General features: G+C 39.1%; 1 protein-coding gene across 1 annotated transcript in view; it reads right to left on the reverse strand.

Moving 5' to 3' along the window:
• Positions 1 to 7618: 7618 nt before the first annotated feature.
• The window catches only part of LOC124794793 (DDB1- and CUL4-associated factor 5), a 112185-nt gene continuing 99115 nt past the window's right edge, over positions 7619 to 20688 (reverse strand). The window contains exon 9 of the mRNA XM_047258448.1: positions 7619 to 10048. Within this exon, the coding sequence (XP_047114404.1) occupies positions 8529 to 10048 (1520 nt within the window). The 3' untranslated portion in view covers positions 7619 to 8528. The remainder of the gene's footprint in view (positions 10049 to 20688) is intronic.

Raw genomic sequence — 20688 nt, forward strand, 5'->3', positions numbered from 1 at the left:
TTTGTTTCTAATTCTCATTGTGAAATAACTGATGCAGCAACTGGTGTCCTCATGGCGGGCGGAGTTTAACTGTTACACGGGGATGCGACATATCTGTAGGAATCATAGATTCTTTAAAATAATTTTGACCTGCAGAGACATGTATAAATAAGGATGAAGTGAAATAATTTAATGTGATTTCAATTTTTTGTTAATGTGAACTGGTCTGGTCTGCTCTGGTCTGGTCTGGCCAGACAGTGTGGTAACCATCAGCCAGGTAGCATCAGATGCGAGAGACTGCTATATCCATTGGTGGCCTTGTGGCAGTCCAAGTGTTAAACACAAAATAAAAGTTACACCACCACTGGACACATCATGAATGGCATCCAGTCAGAGTCAAGAGTTCTACATCAAGACAATGAGGTGCTCTACTCAACACTTAGAAGAGACTGAACTCTGTGCTAACCACAAAAATCTGTAGACACTTGTTATGATAGAGTACATCTAGATGTTGTCTAGCCACCAGATAGCTCATTGTAATTGCTTCAGTCTGTATTGTGGGAACTGTGCTTCATGCCAATAATACCCTCATGATCCACCGATGTCATCACAAGCTGATGGACTGTCTGTAATGCCACCTGGTCAGCTGCTGGTGCTGTCTATGATTAGTCGGAGGTTGTCTGACTGGTGTCATCATCTGGACAGTTTTGCATACTTCTGCATTCAGAGGTGCTGCATTTTCATTCAATATTTATATCACTATTTACTTTCTTACATTTTTATTAAAGCCATCTTACATTTACATTTCATGCATATTTTAAATTTTCATTGCATTCAATATAATGTCCTATATTGTATGTCACCACATACAAAATTGTGTGGCAGCTGCTATGTGATGAACTACCCGCCATGTTACGTATCATTGTGCAGAGTGGTGTGTAAACCTGTTTGCCTTTCTGATGAGTGACACAACAATATGATATGGTAGAATATTATATAGGAGTTCATATATTTATTGCTTATTTTTCAAGGGGCAAGTTATATAAAGGAACAACATGTTTATCCTATGGGAAACAGCAATTGCAGTACCTCTGCAAGAAGATGTACCTCCAGGAGTGTTTTTGCACCCTCCATGTATTGTTGGCACAGGTTTGAGTGACCCATCAGCTCTGGAGTCAAACAATGCTGAGGTTGATTGGAAAAACAAATGAAGACTGTAATTGTATTATTCTAACCCTGGAATGTCAAGCTGATATTTCCTTAGATATTATGAGTTGTAAAGCTGGTCTAATGTTCCTGTGGAAATAATTCTTTGTCATGAAAAGTTAATTTCATTGTACTTCAAGAACATTTGTCACATGGATCTGAGAAGCATTGTATTTATTTACGCAAATGCATATAGTACTAAATTCTTGATTTCCAGCATGTGCTGCAGACTCAGAAGACAAAGTCCACCTTTTTTAAGTATCATTCTATTAAGATATCGACAGGTAACTGAACATTTTTAAAAATCAGTACTGGGATCTAATTTCAACTTTGAGTTAATAACCAATAGAAGGTAATGTTATAAGCTTTTCATATGATACCTTTATGATGCAACTGTATAAATACAGCCTTTAGGCACGTTTTAAATTGTTTTTATGTTTTTAACTTTTATATATATTATGTATAACATACTCCTATCACTCGTGAAATGAGGTGATTTATAGTGCCGTTCCATTCTACATCTTTTAATACATTGTGTCCCAGAAGGAGTGGTTAATATTTAGGAATATGGTATGATCAATTGAAGTAAAAAAAGTGCAGTAAAACATGGGGTCTAAAACATATACCTTGAGAGCTATCTGCTTTAGTGTCTTCAGGACTGCATGGAGCTCTTTAGTAAATACACTGTATTCAGCGAGAAGGCGTATCATGAAGACACAGTTGTGGAACACTATTCAACAGCCAAGCTCCTTCTGGAGTTCATTGAGTTACACAGCTGTAAAATTGGGAAGCCTATCTAAAATGTTAAACATCAGAGACTGAAACTTATGAGTGGGAGTGCCATCTTTCTTGTAATGCGTCAAGTATAAATTAATTCTGGGCCTCTATAGGAGCCACAATGGTCATCTGTTCCAACCTTGATTTAAAATTTTAAAATCAGCCATACCTACCTCTAACAGGCAGTCCTATGTGCAGATCCTGTAGGAAATCCTTACTCATCAATTACCAAAAAGCCTTACCACTGGTGGCAGAGCAAGGGGGTATAGTGTGCAGGTGTGTATGGCACAGACAGTGTTTCATTGGCCTGTCAAGTCATGAGGATTCATCACCTGATGTGAAGTGGCAGCTCACTAGCCTCTGTGCAAGGTCTCTAGATGGGATTGGTTCTAAAGGCCACAGTAGACACCTAAATTCATTCATGGTGCACCATGTCCAACATTTTTAAATAAGACAGTGATGCAGACCCATGCACCATGCACCCACAATCAAGTTGTAATTGTGTGAAGGCTCCATAAAGTAGACAAATTTGGCATGTAAGAGTCAAATGTGAAGCCCAGAAACCTCACCTTGTCTTTAAAATTAAGAACAGTGTCCCTCATCCTCAACTCAGGACTGAAAGTGAGTGGTAAAAGAGAGGGAGGAGAGAGAACAGGGAGGGAGGCAGGGGGAGGATGGGGGAGGGGGGGGGGCAGAGAGAGAGAGAGAGAGAGAGAGAGAGAGAGAGAGAGAGAGAGAGTGAGTGTGTGTGTGTGTGTGTGTGTGTGTGTGCTTTCGCATTCCGCAACTATCCTCCTGACCTGGTACAGAAGCAAATAACCAGAGCCACTTCCTCATCCTCTCAAACCCAGAACCTCCCACAGAAGAAACACTAAAGTGCCCCACTTGTGACAGGATACTTTCCGGGACTGGATCAGACTCTGAATGTGGCTCTCCAGCAGGGATACGACTTCCTCAAATCCTGCCCTGAAATGAGATCCATCCTTCATGAAATCCTCCCCACTCCACCAAGAGTGTCTTTCCGCCATCCACCTAACCTTCGTAACCTCTTAGTTCATCCCTATGAAATCCCCAAACCACCTTACCTACCCTCTGGCTCCTACCCTTGTAACCGCCCCCGGTGTAAAACCTGTCCCATGCACCCTCCCACCACCACCTACTCCAGTCCTGTAACCCGGAAGGTGTACACGATCAAAGGCAGAGCTATGTGTGAAAGCACCCACGTGATTTACCAACTGACCTGCCTACACTGTGACGCATTCTATGTGGGAATGACCAGCAACAAACTGTCCATTCGCATGAATAGACACAGGCAGACAGTGTTTGTTGGTAATGAGGATCACCCTGTGGCTAAACATGCCTTGTTGCACGGCCAGCACATCTTGGCACAGTGTTACACCATCCGGGTACTTCCCACTAACACCAACCTATCCGAACTCCGGAGATGGGAACTTGCTCTTCAATATATCCTCTCTTCCTGTTATCCACCAGGCCTCAATCTCCGCTAATTTCAAGTTGCCGCCACTCATACCTCACCTGTCATTCAACATCTTTGCCTCTGCACTTCCGCCTTGACTGACATCTCTGCCCAAACTCTTTGCCTCTGTATATGTCTGCTTGTGTCTGTATATGTGTGGATGGTTATATGTGTGTGTGTGTGTGTGTGTGTGTGTGTGTGTGTGTGTGTATACCCGTCCTTTTTCCCCCTAAGGTAAGTCTTTCCACTCCCGGGATTGGAATGACTCCTTACCCTCTCCCTTAAAACCCAAATCCTTTCGTCTTTCCCTCTCCTTCCCTCTTTCCTGACGAAGCAACCGTTGGTTGCGAAAGCTAGAATTTTGTGTGTATGTTTGTGTTTGTTTGTGTGTCTATCGACGTGCCAGCGCTTTCGTTTGGTAAGTCACATCATCTTTGTTTATATATATAACAAGTGATGATGTCACAGGAAAGCCTACTGTATAGCTGGTTCCAGGATGGTCAGGTTATCAAAGGTGCAGCATTATTTCCTGAACCCACAGTGAAATTAACTAAGGAGCTGCTTGGATTTTAAGATCCAGACAAAGTGACAGTTGACCATCCACACCAAGGTTTCAGAACAGTTAGTGAGGACCTTCTAGGTTTCAAAAGTGGAATTAAAATTGCCTCTAGCCCCAAGTCAGGAAAGTGTCCTGATGTCCAAATGCAGTTAAAAGTGCAAGGAGGATTTCTTTGCTCCACCTTGTGAGGTGCCGTCACTTACTATAATGGGCATGGTGACATGTCAAGAGTCACAGATAATGCAGAGTATAGCTCCCAAATGAAAAAGGGGCAGTTCTATTCTTCATCATTAGTGGAACTGAAATCCTAACTGCGCCTCTCAGCAACCACTCTATAGTGTTAGAAAGCTGATAACTAGGAAAAAAATAGGCTGCCATTGTCTGGGTAACGTCTTGTGGATTAGTCTGGAAACTTCCATTCCCCATTACAGTGGCCACAAGATACCCCCCTCATGTCCCATATGACTGTACTTTTAGTGTTCTGGTTGATGATGCTCAGGTGCTATTGCCAAAACTCTTTTACTGTGTCAAATAATTGACAACATTTTGCCCTTGCTACCCAAAATACTGCAAGATTCTCTTCAGTTGGCCAGCACTTCAACATACCCATGGCTGTGCACTGGCATTCGAAGTTACAGGCTGCCTTCTCAGCTGACCTGAAGACTGCTTCAGTTATGTGTGGAATAATTTTTATAATACAATCGACTCATTCTTGGACACTGTCATCGTGTCCAAACACAGAAATTTGGCTGTAAACTGCCCAGTCTACCCAAGGTGTGCACCCATAATGGTGGTTTTCTTTTGGACACCACTCTGCCTAGCAGGTGAATCCAGCTTGGAAAGTGACACTTGAGTGCAGCTCATTGACCACTTCCCATGGAGCAGCATGTGCAAGGGTCAGGGTGTGTACCAAGAGATTGATATCAGCAAAAAATTCTGTTGCAGTGCTGCAGCATGCACTTGGTGGCATTTTCAATGAAAGGCTCTACATCGTTCTACCCCTGGGGTATGTTGTTTTAGACCCCCAAAGCACTTTGTGTGCATCAGAATCAACAAAAGAAGTAGTGTTGGGGGAGCTAGTGAGTAGTTCATTGAGAACCCCTTCGTCAAGTGCCTCATGTGGGAACAGGTAGAGTGAACATATTGTCAACCTATGATACCCTAGGCAGGCAGAGGACAGGGACAAGCAAAGGCTGTGACTAGGAAGGTTACAGGAACAAACAATATGTTGCAGGGAGAGTTCTCATCTGTTCTGTTAAGAAAAGCTGGTGTCGCTGGGAAGAATACAGGTTACACTGTCTGTGAAGCAGTCACTGAAGTTCATCACATTGTGTTGCGCAGCAAATTCAGCACCTTGTCAGTACAGCTGTCTCTTAGCTATGGGAACAGACAACTTGTTAGTTGTCACATCCATGAAGAATACAGCAAAATGATTGTAATTAATTTGGTGGGTCAAAAGGCTGCTTTCACAGGTGGTCCTGCCTTTGCTGGGTATGAATTGCCTGTGATTGGATTGGAATAGGTGGCAGTGGTATGATTCATTGGACAGGATTGCACCTGGGTCTATTGCAGGTATGTGAGCCATGGGGCAAGGGGCTGGGAGTAGGGGTGGAGTAGCAATGGGCAAGGATATTGCGTAGGTTCAGTGCGCAGTGGAATAACACTGTGGAATGGATGGGGAGGATAGTAAAGAGGATATTTCTCATCTCAGGGCACAAAAAGAGGTAGTCAAAATTCTGTATGAGAATGTGAAACTGTTTCTGGACAAGTTCGAGAGGGCAGTTTCATTCTGTGGAGGCCTCAGTGAGATGCTGGGCATATTTGGAGAGGGTTTGTTTTTCACTAAGATTTGATGACCCCATATGACTAGGCCACATGAGAGGGACTTCTTGTTGTGCAATATGTGGCAGCTGTTGAAGCAGAGGTATTGTTGGTGGTTGATAGGTTTGATGTGGACGAGTCACTGATGTGGCCATTCTTGATGTGGAGGTCAACAGTGAAGAAGATCACTTGTTGGGCTGAATATGAAGTGAATGGGGAGAAGGTGTTGCAAATGTGGATTGTGAATAAGGCGTCCTCGTCCTCGATCCAAAACATGAATATGTCATCAATGAATCTGAATCATACATGTACTTTCCATTATCTGCACCTGGTATTCTGCTAGTGCCACTAGTGCAGTCATTGTAACTTTATCTTTCAGTATGCACTCCCTATTGTTTTTCTAGGTATTGGCTACATGCTAATATATTGCTGCTGCAATCGTTTGGTCAGTTGTTCACTTTATTCACACATTTAATAAAACCATTTTCTTGTTGTAAATTTATGATGCCTGAAAAGCTAAAGCCGGAATAAATTTTAATAAAGTAGCATACGATGAAGACATTGAATTTTATAATCTAATCCATTCCAAATGTCACAGGTCCCCAATGCAGGACAAAAGGCCTCATTTTGCAAGTATCATATTTACTGTAACCCAAAAGAAACTTTTTTTTCAACAGTTTCGAAATTTATTCAAGACACTCAGTTCCCTCTCCTCTGCTTTGCAGTGCTGTATGTCTACCTATTTTGCACCACTTCACTTTTAATACTAAATTAATTTTAAAAGGTACATCCCATATCTTCTAATTTTCCAGATCTTGATGGTGTTTGTTCTTTCTTCCTTAAAAATATTATAAATACTGCACGGCAGCTCTACTGAAATTCATATCATCTTTCATTTTATAAATAATACCAACAAAGAAACTGGAGAACTGTGGAGAGACAGGAAGTGTTGGTGTGTGTGTGTGTGTGTGTGTGTGTGTGTGTGTGTGTGGGAGGGGGGGGGGAGGGGAGGGGGGGAATAGGTCAAGGGGCTGGCACAAGCAGAATGTAGGAGTATGCAAGACTGCAAGAAAGGAGATTGGGGGTAGGTTGCAGGGAGTGCAATAGCAAATACCGGGTAGAAGAAAACCAGCAAAAGGTAGGAAGGAATGTTGTTCAATTTCACGTCTGGTGCCCGAATGTTCATGGGACAATTTGCAGTAAAGACACTAGTGGTAGCAAAAGCTAGAAAAGTTTTCCCTCTCTTTTGTGTGCGCCTATTGATGACTCAACACTTCTGCTACTTGGTGAGTGATCTCCTTTACTCCTAAATCATTACAAATATAATCTGTCATTTCTTTCAATGGGAGCAATGAAGAATAAAAAATGCTCACACTTCTTCCTAAAAAATTACTATTACTGGAATGATAACTGATCACTCTTCTTTACTACCCATGCACTAGACTAATACATAAACTAGAACAAAGATGTATTTTCAGTTGTCATCCAACAATGCCACATTGAAGGTGTGGTATACACTTGTGATTTCAAGTTTCAGAAATTTGATTCTTACTTCAAGTTGCTCTGCCCACACACCATAAGGCATATGTAGATACACAATAATGAGGCACTATCTCTCTTCAAATTTGTTTTCATTCTAATATACCAGCTGCAATTGAAATAATTATTTCCTTCTGTCTTCAGAGACCACATAAATTTTTTATTAATCACTCATGAAGTGGTTTAATACACTTGAATATTCATTTGAAGGAACACTTATCTAAAGCAAATCATCGGAACTACCAAATGGCAAAATAAGGTTTATTACAAAATACATAAAAATGAAATCAGCATAAAATATGGTATGTAATTGTCTCTATCATATTTTGTGTGGATACAACTTACAAGCTGACACTTAACATTATGTATCAGTAAAATTTAATTACAGAAAACTTTGCAAAGTTTACAGAAAAAGAAGAAGCTTCATATTTTTATGGAAGTATAAGTTTCAACATATATCTCTTTACAATATATGATCAGTCCTTCACCATACTGACTAGATTTACATTTAATGCTACCCACAAAAAGTGACATTGTTTGAACATCTGAAAGAACACGGACTTTACAGACAACTTATGTAATTAAAAAATACTTCTTCAGTAACTTTATGTCACTAACAGACTCTCAAAAATGAAAAATAACACACAATAAATCATAAATTAGAGCATGTTAAATAAAATGTACTCAGAATTTTAGTATTTTATCTTTCAATTACAGGAGGAAGATCAATTCGCTCTAATATGCTAAACTGCAATGATAATCCAACACTAAAAAATGTACTAAAACAAAACAAAAGAACAATGGAATTAGTTCATATGATCAAAATGTTGTAACACATGCTAGACTACTTAACACTGGTTATAAAACCATTTGTGAGGTATTCCTGAAATTACACCACTCAAGCCACTCAATATGGAATAATATTTCAATGGTTTATGAAGACTTTTCTACAACAGTAATTCTCACGTCGTTTCACCAATAAATGTAATCAATCAAAATATTTTAGGCACCAGTGGCTGACTATCAACTCCAAACTGAGGGTGGCAGCAAAATTTGACATCTGATACAGCACAAAAATTGTTGAGTACTTTCTTGTGTAATGCTGGCAGCCCTCTTAATAGCCTACACAAAAAATAATGTAAATTATGATGATATGAGCTCACAGATCCTTTAAGGAGACTCAGAATCATCATGACGACTTCTGAAATTTCTTCTAATTCTATCTTTGTTCTTTATTCTAAACTTCTTAAAAACTGTCCAATCTGCACCCCTGCTCCCAGTGCTATGAGAAGCTTCTTGCACATGGACACTATCTCTACTGCTACAGCTAGGTTGACAAACTGTATCTTGAATAGATGTTGCACTTCCAGTACTTGTACATTCTTTCACAATTATTCCACTATCTGGTGTTTCATATTCTTCCACGGATTGATTATTTTGCTTTCCATTTGGTGTTGAATAAACTGATGCATTTTCTGATGCAAGGTGACTCACTACAGAACTTTCAGGACAATTTTTGTTCAAATGTACATTGGAAACATCTGATTTTGAGCAATTAACATCAGAAGCTTCAAAACATCTACCATATGGAACTGACACTGAGATTAAGGCCCCATTGTTTTTTGAAATAGGAACTTTCTGCTTTGCAATCAAACCAGACTCTGAAACACAAGAGACAGAATTCTCTTTTTGTTCATCTTCAAAGTTTGAGTCAAATGTACTGTCCTTGCTGCGATTAGTGAGATTCCCTGTACTTTCTTGTTCCAACCCTTCTTCATTCTTTGAACATTCTGACTTACATTCATAACTCCTCATTACTGGATCAAAATTATTTGTCTCTGCATCACCACTAGAACTAGTTTCCAAAATATCAAAATTTATTTTTCTTCTCTTCTCACCATGCAGTTTTCTCCTTTTCCTATAGAATTTTCTAATACGGTTACTGCTAATGTCTGAAAATTGTACATTGCTAGTGCTAGCTTCAGTAGGTACCACAGTGACTGTTTTCTTTGAGGTAGAATCACAATTCTGATTTTCCAAAGCAGAAGACTTTTTGGTACGCTTTACAGTTTTTGTCCACACTTTGCGTCTTGTTTCATATGGTTGCCATGTTTCCTCGTACTCGTCATCACCACCATCATCATTATCATTATCATTATTATTTTCACATTTATCATCGTCATCATCATCGTCATCATCGTCATCATCATTATTATTGTTGTTGCTGTTGTTGTTGTTATCATCTGAAGAGTCACTATATGCTATCATATACTTTAACCTATGTTTTCTAATATCACAGTTATTTTTCAGTTCTCTTTTACTCTTAGCTTTAGAAACAGATATTTTGCACTTTGTATTATGAAACAAACTACCATTTTTTCTTGAGTCAATGCCTTTCGAGTATTTTTTTCTGTATTTTTCATCATTTTCTGTTGTACGCAGCCTTTTGGTTGCAACACTTGCCTCACTGTCACTAGTATCACTGACAAAACCACCTGGCGGCTTATGAAAAGTGTTCATGAACCGTCCATGATGTCTGCCATTTTTCTTCAGCCTTAAAGTTTCTTCTGAATTCTGAGATTTTGCATGTCGCATCAACTGAGATCGTTTCCTGGCTATCAGCTGTGATATCCTGTTTTGGGCTTCCTGTGGTTCACTTTCATTATGCTCCATATTATTGACTGGTGATACTGAAAAATAAAAAATAAAAAATTAACGAATGGCAGTGAACAATGTTGAATTATCAAACATAATCAAGCACTGACACCACAAAATCAGAAAGATGTTTTTAAGTACTATTACCACGTTCTTTAAGACTAGTAAAAAGAGAAAGCTAAAAGATTTTATGATCTGTTACTCACTAGTCAAAAATCAAATACTAGATGGTCAGTTTTCAAGGTAACCTGCATAAAAACAATACTTATGGTGTAGCAAATCCGATATAACTGGCATTACAATACTCCACCATCAATATTGCTTCAAAATTCTAAATTAACATCCAAGTATTTTTATGTGGTAATAATGAACATTGGTGGCCTCTGTCTTACAGAAAAATTCAGAATACATTAAATCTTCATGTTCACAACTTCAGAAGTATATATTTACTACATACATAGTGTGGAATACATCATTACCATCTTTATTGTGACGTAGCTTGATAACAACCTACAAGGTGAAACCAGTTAATTGCTAAATAAAGAAAGTAAGTGTTTGTTACATAATAAAAGAACAGCCTACACAGGAAAAATAATTTCTTTCCAGCAAAAAGAGGGGCATTATTCAAATTTCTCTCTCTTCCTTCACAACTCTGAAAGGGAAAATGGAAGTTATGTTCAACATCCTGTTGATATCATTAGAGAGAATATAACCTTGGACTGGACAAGTAAACTGACTGGACATTACGTACATATGTATGCCACAGCACAATGAACTTCTGTTTGTAATTTAACGGCAGTTCCCTAGCCTTGACAAGACTGAGTATGAGAGTCACTCTGAAGGCAACTATTGGCTACATGTCATAAGGGTTCGCTGGTTATCACTAGCTCCAACATTAAGCACATTATGGAGACCTTTAGGAAGATAGTGTTCAGGGCTGGAAAGAAAGCTGATGTGAACTCAGTATGTCTGCTGGGGGACTTTATCTGAGATGTGGAGGCAACTTTGCCTGTGTCTATCAAGCATGTAGGGTGAAGTCACCTGCAAGTAGTGGGTCACACTGGCGCCAACAATTCCTGTCGCATTGGTTCTGAGGCTGTCCTTAGTTCACACAAGTGACTGGCGGATGTAGTGAAGATTGCTGGCCTCGCACACAGGGTGCAAGCAGAGCTTGTAATTTGCAGCATTGTTCCCAGAGTTGTCTGGAGTAGTATGGTTTGAAGCCAAGTGGAGGGTTCAACAAAAGGCTTTATTGACTCCGAACAGTCCTGGCTATGGATTTCTAAACTTGCATTATTGAGTGCAGATTTGTTGGAGCTCCCTTGACAGGTCAGGGGTACACTACACAAAGGAAGCAGCTACATGGGTAGCAGAGTACTTGTGGAATGCACATGGGTTTTATTTTTAGTCTGGGCAGTAGTTTCAGGTACTCTGGTGAACAGTCACCAGTCATTATGCAGAAAGGGAAGTCAGACAGTGTTCAGAGTGAAGACACTTTGACTATCAAAATTTTATCAGTAAATTGTTAAAGTATTCATGCTGAAGTTCTCCAAATTCACTGCCCTCCAGGAAAGATGTAAAGCTTGAATTATTCTTGGGACTGTGAACAGGCTGATATACTGAAATTTCTGAGATATTTAGCGAGTTATGGAACATATGTTGGAAATATAGATTAGAATGCCATATGAGGGGAGGTCCATTGCAGTTGACAAAAATATTTTGTCTATTGAGGTCAAAGTAGATGGTGACAGTGAAGTTATCTGGTCGCATATAACAAATCTGCTTAAAATGATGTTAACTGTTGGATGTTCTTACTGGCCACCAGATTCTGCTGTGACAACTCGAAGAATCATTCAAAGAAAGTTTATAGTCAACAGTGTGTAAATACACAAATTATGAAACAGTAGTAGGAGGTGCCTTTACCTATCAAGTATGGCTGCGACATCTAGGACATTTATGGATTCCCTGCAGAGGCACAGAGGGGGAGGAGAGGGGGGGGGGGTGTTACAGACAGCAGACAGTCTTGCTAAGTACTTTTAAACACATGTTCTGAAAACTGTCTAGAGAAGCTAGTTTAACAGCCCACACACAATAGAAATCTTTTAGACCTTGTAGCTACAAACAGGCCAGGCCTTATTGACAGCATCAGTACGGAGATAGGGATTAGTGATCACAATGTCATTATAGCAACTACAGTTACGGAAGAGAATAAACCAGTCAAGAAGGTTAGGAGAGTGTTTCTGCTAGAAAGACCAAACAAACAGTTGTTAGCATCTAAGTTATGTAGTGAACTGGCATCACTTAATTCTGGTGAGACGGGCGTGTATGGTATAATGTTGACCTTTTACATCAACTCATGAAGCAAGCTTTAAAAAGTCAATTGCTGCTTTGTGTATGAACACACTAAATCAAAAGGTATTAGCAAAACACGATATATGCATTCTTACAGTTACAGAAAAGTCTGACAAATGCAATAAAATTACTTTCTGGTGGCTTGGATCTCTCTCCACAGCAAGCAGTTAGCAACAATGGAATATACTGGTTGTTTTATGTGATGTTACTCATTACTGAACAATATTTACTGGCAGGAATAGTGTTGCAACAAGCCTTCATTGTCGTCGGAACACCTGCAAATTACTTTCGGACAAGTAGTTACTCGATGCTCACATGTTCATCTACAAAAAATTATTGCAAGCAGAAGCAGAATGGATGATGATTCTTATGATTCTGAGAACAGAATACAGGTCGAAGTACGTTCTGATGGGGGAAAATCCAAATTCAAGAACAGCTTACATCGACCTGAAATGCAAAGCAAAAAGTATAAAAAGGAACCTATGATTAAATGCAATCATGGACTTGAGGTTTTGCCTTGAAAAGCTAAAGGAATGAAAGAATACAAAGTTGCTGAGCTCTACTATGAAAATATTTCCTACTATGAAGACATACTTCCATCATTGCATAATATCATTAAATAAAATGGATCAAGATAAGTTTTTGTTAAAATTTCTTAATATTTCTTCACCTTAGTGCAGAGTGGTGGACACCGTGAATGCAAGCACGAAGAAAACAGTGATAATGAAGAATATCGTTAGAAAAAGGAACGGTGAAGTGGTGCATGTTTGTGCTGCCTCTTTTCAAGGAGTATCTGGCATGTTAACGGATATGTTATCTTACCTAGCACACAGGTTCAATAAAGAAGGGATGCTACTAAAAGAGAGGAAAGGAGAGGAGGTGACACAACAGTAAAGGATCATAAGGAGGTAACTACTGCCATTTGGAATGATATATAAATGCAGAGAGAGCCACTATGAAAGGACAAAGTCTACAAGAGGTTATTTGCCTTCACATAACACAGTCAATAAAATGTTCAAGAGATTCTGTGAAAAAGGAAAAAAATAGGACTAAAACAATGGTACTTATCAAAATGCAAGCATATATTTTACAAACGTTTAAATTTATCATTCAGGACTCCTCATACCGATACCTGTTCCTCTTGTAAAGTTGGTTTAATGGAAATAAAAGTCATGCAAAACAATTTTATGGTATAATTACGTAAGATAATCTTAAGTCATAAGATTTGCTTTGATGTGCAGCAAAACCAGCCTATTCCAAAACTATCACTCAGTGATGTGTTCTAAGATAGACAAGTATGGTTATACAATCAAGTTCATCATAATCACACTTAGGAGCCAAAAACAGAAAGCACCAATTTTTACACCTGGTTGGAGACAGAATCTTCAAGGGGATGCAATCAAGTTTCTTTGGCTTTGCTGGACTTACTTCCTGACTTAGACAAAAATCCACCAATACTATACATCTATTTTCAGATTCTTGTAGCAGCAAAAAAGGTTGTATGATGGCATTTTTAAAAAGGAGTACAAAATTCAATAATATTTGTTACTTCTTCCCTATTCATGGCCGTAGCTACATGCCTCCAGACCGAGTGTTTGGTAGACTTGAGATGTCTTCCAGAAAAAAAGAAAGCATCATGTCTCGTAAAGAATATTATGATATTTTAGAAGAGTATGGTGCTCTCAGAGTTCAAAAGACAGACTGGACTGTTGAAAATCTAAAACATAGTGCACAGGAAGTACTAAAATCCAAGTTACCATTCAAAATGAATAGACTGTGTGTCATCTCATATAAGAAAGGAAAAAGAAAATTGTTAATGTGTCACTGAGTGATACATTCTCTGGAGATTCAGTAAGAGTTGACAACCTGAGATGAAAGAAATCATGCCATTCAACATTACTAACACCCATCCGTTTACCAAAACAAAATATGGCAAGCATAGAAAAGAAGAAAGACACGTTTGCCTTGCTAAAGTATTTTGAAATTCCAGATGATGCAAAGGAGTTTTACAAAGATGTCCTAGACGAATAATGTATAGATGTAAAATGAAAACTTGACAACAAAAATGTGACTGTAATATGTAATACTTTTTGTGTAATTCATTTCATACTTCAAGTAGTGTTGATAATAATGATGCAAGCTGAACAATTATATTAAAATAGTTATCACTGCCATTAATGTATTATGCCTCTGTATTCCTGTTATTATTGCCTGTATTTTCAATAGTCAAAAACATGCAAAAATTTGTATTTTACAACAATGCAGGCATCTAATAAACACAACAACACATAAAAAATAGTTCTGTAAAAAATACATGAGATTAAAGAAGGAAACATAACTGATATCAGCAGTAATTAGAATCTTTTATTGACTTTTGAAGAAAACTGGAAGAATCACATCAAAATATACTGTTATAAAAATTAGATTTTAATATATTTCATTAGAACACTTTATTAATGTCATCGAGATCTAGTAGTTGTGTAAAAATACAAATGCTCGGACATATCTAACTAGGTGAAAACAGAAAAACTCATTTTCTGAAAAACTGTAACTGTTGCACTTATAAAATTTTGAAAAAACATTCTGCAATAATCAGCAAAGTTTAAACATATTGTAACTCATGATCTGCAGAAGTATGTGACTAATAATTGGATTTAGGACAGAAAGGATCCACAATGGTTTAACAACAGAATTCACAAAATTCTGAGGAACAAAAGGTTGTTGCAATCTCAGTTCAAAAGTGTGCATGCAAAATGCGACAGGCAAAAGATAGTAGAGACTCGTGCATCTGTGAGAACGTCTATGCCTGAAGCATACATCTACCACTGTCATACCTTAAGAAAAGACCTGGCTGAGAACCAAAAAACCTCTGGTCATATGTAAAATCACTAAACATGTCTAAAAGCTTCCATCCAGTCATTCACTGACCAACCTAGTATGGCAACTGAAGATAGCAAAATGAGAACTGAAGTTCTAAATTTTGCACTTAAGAAATCAATCAAGTACAAGCATGATATACATACCGTCGTTTGAACATTGAACAGACTCCTGTATGGATGACACAATAATAAGCATCCCTAGCATTAAGAAACAACTCAAAGCATTGAATACAAATAAGTTGCCAGGTCAAGGTGAAACCCCAATTCTGTTTCACAAAGAGTACTCTATAGCATTCACCCCTTAATTAGCTTGGATTTATTGCCAATTTCTCACCCAGTGCAAAGTTCCAAGCAACTGGAAAAAAGTGCAGGTGACTCCCATATACAAGAAATGTAAAAGAACAGACTCACAGAGTTACAGACAAAAATCCCTAACATCAGTTTGCTGCAGAATCCTTGAACATATTCTCATTTTGAATATAATAAATTTTCTTGAGACTGAGAAGCTTATGTCCATGAATCAGCATGGTTTTAGACAGCATCACTCGCGCAAAACTCAATTTGCACTTTCCTCACATGACATACTGCGAACTGAGGATAAAGGGCAATAGGCAGATCCCATATTTCTAGATTTCTGGAAAGCATCCAACACGGTACCCCATTGCAGTCTGTTAACGAAGGTATGAGCATAAGCAATAAGTTCACTGATATGCGAGTGGCTCGAAGACATCTTAAATAATAGAACCCAGTATGTTGTCCTCAATGGCAAGTGTTCATCAGAGACAAGGGTATCGTCAGGAGTGCCGTGTGAGAGTGTCACAGAACCGTTGTTATTCTCTATATACATAAATGATTTGCTGGACAGGATGGGCAGCAATCTGCATTTCTTTGCTCATGATGCTGTGTTGTACAGTAAGGTGTGGTTGAGTGACTGCAGAAAGATACAAGATGACTTGACAAAATTTCTTGTGTTGTCGACCTGGCTGCTTCTGTTCATCTGCAATAATTGTTTTCACTAGTGCTGTCCATCTACTACCTGATTTGATGAAAATATTGCAAAAACTCGAGAGCTTGTGCTCACAGACCTTTTAAGAAGATTGCACAACTGTGTTCATAAAAAGAACTGATTTGTGGTGACAGCAGACTGGTTCTTTCACCAAGACAACACACCTACACATACAGCCATCTCTGTTAGACAGTTTTTGACTAAGAATGGCATAGTTCCACTGCCCCACAACCTTATTCGCCTAACCTGGCTCTGTGAAACTTTTTCTTATATCCATGAATGAAACTGGACATGAAAGGTCACCAATCTGCCAACACTGGAAGAAAAAAAAAAAAAAAAAGGGTGGAGGTGACATCCATTTCTAGAGATGACTACATAAAAAGGTTCATACAGTGGAAATACTGGTGGGACAAATGTATTAGTTGTAATGGAGAGTATTTTGAAGGGAGAAGGTTGTTTTGTAAACAATTTGAAAATACACAGCTTTTAAAAAATAATTCCTTGCTTTTTCTTTGGTTACACCTCATTAAGCTCAGGCAACCAATCTTAAAACATTCAACCAAAATTATGAAATTAAATGTTACAATAAATTTTGATGCTTTTTCTAACTTATCACTGACTCTCCTCATTATGTCAATGTACACTTTTGTTCTCTCTCTCTCTCTCTCTCTCTCTCTCTCTCTCTCTCTCTCTCTCTCTATCTATCTCATATTGTGTGCAGTCTCTACATTTATTAATTCTCTACAATTAACAGCTTCCTTACTAAAATACAAGGCATTTTTCAATTCATTTACGCAGAATAAACATCTAAGGTTTTAAACTTACAGATTGTCACCTTATGTGATGTGTGTTTCCCAATAAGAAATCTTCGGTTTGTCGTATTAAGTACTCAGAAAACCAAACTGGTAACCTGGCCACGACAGCAGCATCAGTGTGTTCCCGAGAATCATGGAGGGGTGGTAGCAGTAATGTACACTTCACTATTATTCCAAGTGGAGCACTGTGGTACACCACACATCGTCCAAGCACCACTGAATGCAGTGCCCATTATAACAAGAGCAGAAATAAAACATGCATATTTCTCACATGGCTCACCTACTCATCACACTTTGCTGACAGTATCCATGAAACTACATTACCCTATGATGCTATTATCTACCACTGGCGTGACTCTTTACATGCTGTCTGCCGCTTCAATTACAGATGATAATGCCAACTCTTTGTTTGAATCCATGCCAACTCATTCCATTACATAGTCAGTTTCCTTGTCCATCGCACTATTTGTCAATCAGTAGTTGTCACACGTTTTTGGTGTAATGCACATCCTTTCAAGACTTCTAATGACACAATATAAAAGCTAATGTCACAGCTACAAAACCAAAATGACCACATGGTGTACAGGTTAGAGTTCTTGGTTAGCATCACTGAGATCGTAGGTACCGTGTCTGATGAACACTTTAAAGTTTTAAGATTCCTCTAGTCTTCTCAACATTATCCTAGGTACAAGATTTTAATGTGTGTATACATGGTGGTTGCTTCATCTTTGAGTCTCATACAGATTCCCATAGTGATAGACATCCCTGGGGTTGTGAAGCAGCTGAATGGGTTGAAGATAAATAAATCGCCAGGTCCTGATGGGATTCCAATTCGGTTTTACAGAGAATACTCTACTGCATTGGCTCCTTAGATAGCTTGCATTTATCGCAAATCTCTTGCCCAATGTAAAGTCCCAAGCGACTGGAAAAAAGCACAGGTGACGCCTGTGTAGAAGAAGGTTAGAAGGACGGATCCTCAAAATTACAGACCAATATCCTTAACATCGGTTTGTTGCAGGATTCTTGAACATATTCTCAGTTCGAATACAATGAATTTCCTTGAGACAGAAAAGTTGCTGTCCATGCATCAGCACGGCTTTAGAAAGCATCGCTCCTGCGAAACGCAACTCGCCCTTTTTTCACATTATATCTTGTGAACCATGGATGAAGGTTATCAGACGGATGCCATATTCCTTGACTTCCGGAAAGCGTTTGACTCTGTGCCCCACTGCAGACTCCTAACTAAGGTACGAGCATATGGGATTGGTTCCCAAGTATGTGAGTGGCTCGAAGACTTCTTAAGTAATAGAACCCAGTATGTTGTCCTCGATGGTGAGTGTTCATCGGAGGTGAGGGTATCATCTGGAATGCCCCAGGGAAGCGTGGTAGGTCTGCTGTTGTTTTCTATCTACATAAATGACCTTTTGGATAGGGTGGATAGCAATGTGCGGCTGTTTGCTGATGATTCTGTGGTGTACGGGAAGGTGTTGTCGTTGAGTGACTGTAGGAGGATACAAGATGACTTGGACAGGATTTGTGATTGGTGTAAAGAATGGCAGCTAACTCTAAATATAGATAAATGTAAATTAATGCAGATGAATAGGAAAAAGAATCATGTAATGTTTGAATACTCCATCAGTAGTGTAGCGCTTGACACAGTCACTTCGATTAAATATTTGGGTGTAACATTGCAGAGCGATATGAAGTGGGACAAGCATGTAATGGCAGTTGTGGGGAAGGCGGATAGTCATCTTCAGTTCATTCATAGAATTTTGGGAAGATGTGGTTCATCTGTAAGGGAGACCGCTTATAAAACACTAATACAACCTATTCTTGAATACTGCTCGAGCGTTTGGGAATCCTATCAGGTCGGATTGAAGGAGGACATAGAAGCAATTCAGAGGCGAGTTGCTAGATTTGTTACTGGTAGGTTTGATCATCACGCGAGTGTTACGGAAATGCTTCAGGAACTCGGGTGGGAGTTTCTAGAGGAAAGGAGACGTTCTTTTCGTGAATCGCTACTGAGGAAATTTAGAGAACCACATTTGAGACTGACTGCAGCACAATTTTACTGCCGCCCACTTACATTTCGCGGAAAGACCACAAAGATAAGATAAGAGAAATTAGGGCTCGTACAGAGGCATATAAGCAGTCATTTTTCCTTCGTTCTGTTTGGGAGTGGAACAGGGAGAGAAGATGCTAGTTGTGGTACGAGGTACCCTCCGCCATGCACCGTGGTGGATTGCAGAGTATGTATGTAGATGTAGATGTAGATCTTTTGTTTCCCAATTAAGACACCGAAGCAGCACTACATGAAAAGGCTTGCAGCAGGCAAGTTGACACTTGTTTGAGACAACAGAAGTATCAGTCTTTATTGTTTCAGGTTAGAGTCAGCCATTATTGTTTCAGGTTACAGGTTTCAGGCTACCTGGTATATTGCAACTACGGGTCTTATTCTTTGCCAGATTCTAGACCAGTTTTATAGGATTTGGGTCTAGATAGTATGGTGGCAATACCTAGGGAACAATTTTCCTGCAAAATTTTGTCAGTGGAATTGAAGAGCAGGAGGCTGATGCTCCTCGTTTAATGCCAAAAGTCTGGCTTTCCTTGTCTCTACTTATTTTTAATTTTTTTCTATCCATTTCTGCATGATAGTCATTGAGGAGAAGTTACTACGAAACAAAATTCTACATTCACAAAAATTAAACATTGTCTTGAATCATTGCTTGACAACATTTAATCAGTGTGCAGTGTGTATGAGAAGTAAATAAACTATAGGCCACTTTCAATTTGATACTTCATTTTTTGTACAAATGTGTGTTCTGTTTTCTACTATACCTGCCAGCACATGTTAGTGATAATGGAGCAGAGGCACTACAGTTATACTTAGTCATGCACCACTGAGATGCAGCCACAGAGTCTCATGGTCTGACCCACTGAGTGTCACAGGGTAAGCGGGCACCCACAGCTCAGACTAGTATCATATACTGCAGGCGCTCAGTTCTGTCATGCCTAGTTGCTATTCGGTGTTCAACCATGCTTTAGGTTTAAACATTCTGACTTACATTATTGGTGTTTGTCCAGTGCTCTGCTCACAACAATACTGGTTTTGTTCACAGATCATGAGTGTGTATCAGGTGTAGATTCTTTACTTCTTATCCCATCATTTTATGGTGTTGTCTTCATCTTCGGTTCCTGTGTTATGGACCCCAAATTTATGGAACTGTGGCTGCAACAGCTGTCATTCCAACAGCAACAGTTTGCAGCTCAGCAGAAACAGTAGTCTGCTCTCCCGTAGCCCATGTCCCAGCAACAACAGCACCCATGTCAGTCAGAGGTGGCACATGTACTACCATTGACATTTGCTTCCTTTGATGAGATTTCTGAGAGCTGGGACATCTATCTCCAACATTCTGACCTGCTTTATTGTGCATTCAATATTTCCAGTAAGCAGAAATGTGACTCCTCTTTATCTTCTAGCAATCATTTGTACAAAGTAGTGCAGAAATTGCAGGCACCCTTGGAACCTAGTGAACTGTCTAAGTTATCTTTGTGCTCTGTGAACTGAATACTATGCTCAGCAGATGTGCCATGTTGCTGCTAGGTTTCAGTTTGATCAATGT

Source organism: Schistocerca piceifrons, chromosome 4 (genome assembly GCF_021461385.2).
Source record: "Schistocerca piceifrons isolate TAMUIC-IGC-003096 chromosome 4, iqSchPice1.1, whole genome shotgun sequence".
Lineage (NCBI taxonomy): Eukaryota > Metazoa > Arthropoda > Insecta > Orthoptera > Acrididae > Schistocerca > Schistocerca piceifrons.